Source organism: Prosopis cineraria, unplaced genomic scaffold, assembly GCF_029017545.1.
Source record: "Prosopis cineraria cultivar Desert tree isolate PC_DT_omini unplaced genomic scaffold, ASM2901754v1 PC11, whole genome shotgun sequence".
NCBI classification, from domain to species: Eukaryota; Viridiplantae; Streptophyta; class Magnoliopsida; order Fabales; family Fabaceae; genus Prosopis; species Prosopis cineraria.
In genome coordinates this window covers 24,901,113-24,903,288 of record NW_026555342.1, presented here as the reverse complement: position 1 = coordinate 24,903,288, position 2,176 = coordinate 24,901,113, and the positions used below count along the sequence as shown (strand labels likewise).

The following is a 2,176-nucleotide window of genomic DNA, read 5'->3' as shown; positions in this document are numbered from 1 at the left end:
ACCAAACAATTCCTTAAGAACATCAAATTGACCGCGAAGTGTTGGTCTTCCAAGAACAATATAATGTCTGGTCACTGCATATATGTGTGTGTGTTCATATAAATTAGGCTTTGAACACTTATTTAGACATTTTTTTTCTGGGCTAAAACAATGCAGCGATCTTTTAAGAAAATTTCATGCAACCTCAACATAGTCTCGTAAAAGATTAGATCACGAAGACTGTAAAGTTAACCAGTCTATACGTTTTCTAGATCTGTGTCTCTATCACACTATATATTCCACTTGCAGGAAAAAAAAATATATCAATCCGCTTTTCCTCCACCTGATTAATAGACTACGAAAGTTAGCCCCTTGGCCTCATCTCTATTGTTCTCTCACGGATTTCATATATATATATATATATATATCTCTTTAGAACCTTGTCTGTTTTGATTATATAAAAAACTAGTCTTACAACATAACACCATGAAGGCGTCTTCTTTTAAAGAGTCCGTACAAATCACGACTCTATTGTTTCTTCTCTTCCTCTTTCATTCTTATGGTCACACTCTTCATAGAATAACGGCAAGCCAACCTCTCAAAGACGGCGACGTTTTGCTCTCTGATAGAGCAACCTTTGCAATGGGTTTCTTCAACCCCAGCAACAATTCCAGAAACCGCTATGTCGGAATATGGTTTAACAAATTCTCTAAATAGACTGTTGTGTGGGTAGCCAATAGAGAAAACTCCTCTGAATGATACTTCTGGAGTTTTGTCCATCACTACCCATGGAAACATGGTTCTTGCTCTGAGTGACATAAACTCGAACCTAAACAACCCTCTTTGGTCGTCCGATGTTTTGATCAAATCTCACGATAATGACACCTTTGCTCAGCTTCTCGACACAGGAAACTTGGTTTTACTTGAAAATGGAGGAAAGAATCAGAAGGTTCTATGGCAGAGTTTCGATTATGCCTGTGGCACAATACTTCCATCTATGAAACGTGGGTATGATCGAAAAACTGGTTTCAATAGGGTCCTTACATCATGGAGATCCCATGATGATCCTAGTATTGGGAACATGAGCTTCAGCATCGACCCAACAGGCTATCCTCAAATGTTCACATATAAAAATGGAGCTCCATTTTGGCGATGGGGATCTTGGACAGGTCAAAGATTTAGTGGCATACCACATATGACACCCAATTTCGTGTTCAACGTTAGTTATGTTGACGATGCTAATGAAGTTTCCGTAACAGTTAGTGTCCTAGACCCTTCAGTGTTCTTCAGAATGGTGATGGACAACACCGGTCACTTTTCACGAACAATTTGGCAAGCTAGAGAGCAAAGATGGTTTGAAATTTGGTCTGGTCCAACAGATGATTGTGACAACTACAGAAAGTGTGGATCAAACAGCATATGTGATGTGTATAATAATAAAAACAGCAAGTTCGAGTGTGTATGTTTGCCAGGATTTGAACCCAGGAACTCGCGAGAGTGGTCTGATGGGAACGGATCAGGTGGGTGTGTGAGGAAGAAGAATGTGTCCACGTGTCAAAACGGCGAGGGGTTTGTGAAGTTAGCACCTGTGAAGGTTCCAGATACGTCAAAGGCACGTGTGGATAAGAGTAGGAGCTTGAGCTTGAAAGGGTGTGAAGAGAAGTGCCTAAGGGACTCTTCGTGTGTAGCTTATACAAGTGCAAATGAGGTCAGGCAAAGTGGGTGCATAACGTGGCATGCTGATATGGAAGATATTAGGACATTCAACAATGTGGGACAAGAATTGTACGTACGTGTGGATGCGGCTGAATTAGGTACATACTTATTTGGGATAATGAATATTTTAGTCTCTGAAAATTTATCTCAGTTATTGATTTAGTCTTTTAAATTTAATTTCTATTAATCTTGTCCATCATGTTTTTCTAAATTATTAAATTAATCCTTTAAGTTTAAAAAAATTTGATTTAATGTGTAAATTTAATAATGTTCGTGTGTAACTAAATGAGAATAAATTAGCTCTCAAATGAATTTATTTTTATTAATCTAGTTCCTTACACTGCATTTTGTTCTTTTTTTCTTTAAATTTTAAGTCTACTTTTTTTGGGAGAATTACTTTAAGATCCCACTCAACATAATTAATTACTCCAGGTCCATTGACAAGTCATTATTCTAAGCTCAGTTATCAATGAATCTGGAA

The 2,176-nt window shown here is 37.7% G+C and overlaps 1 protein-coding gene across 1 annotated transcript; it reads left to right on the top strand.

Moving 5' to 3' along the window:
- Nucleotides 1–775: 775 nt before the first annotated feature.
- On the top strand, nt 776–1,858 carry LOC129286373 (G-type lectin S-receptor-like serine/threonine-protein kinase At1g11410). Its single transcript, XM_054922343.1, has one exon. The coding sequence runs from the start codon at nt 776–778 to the stop codon at nt 1,856–1,858; it is 1,083 nt and encodes a 360-aa protein (XP_054778318.1).
- Nucleotides 1,859–2,176: the final 318 nt, after the last annotated feature.

Bases quoted from the DNA above. Each gene is read 5' to 3' on its own strand.
- LOC129286373 (XM_054922343.1), top strand. From the start codon at position 776: ATGGTTCTTGCTCTGAGTGACATAAACTCGAACCTAAACAACCCTCTT.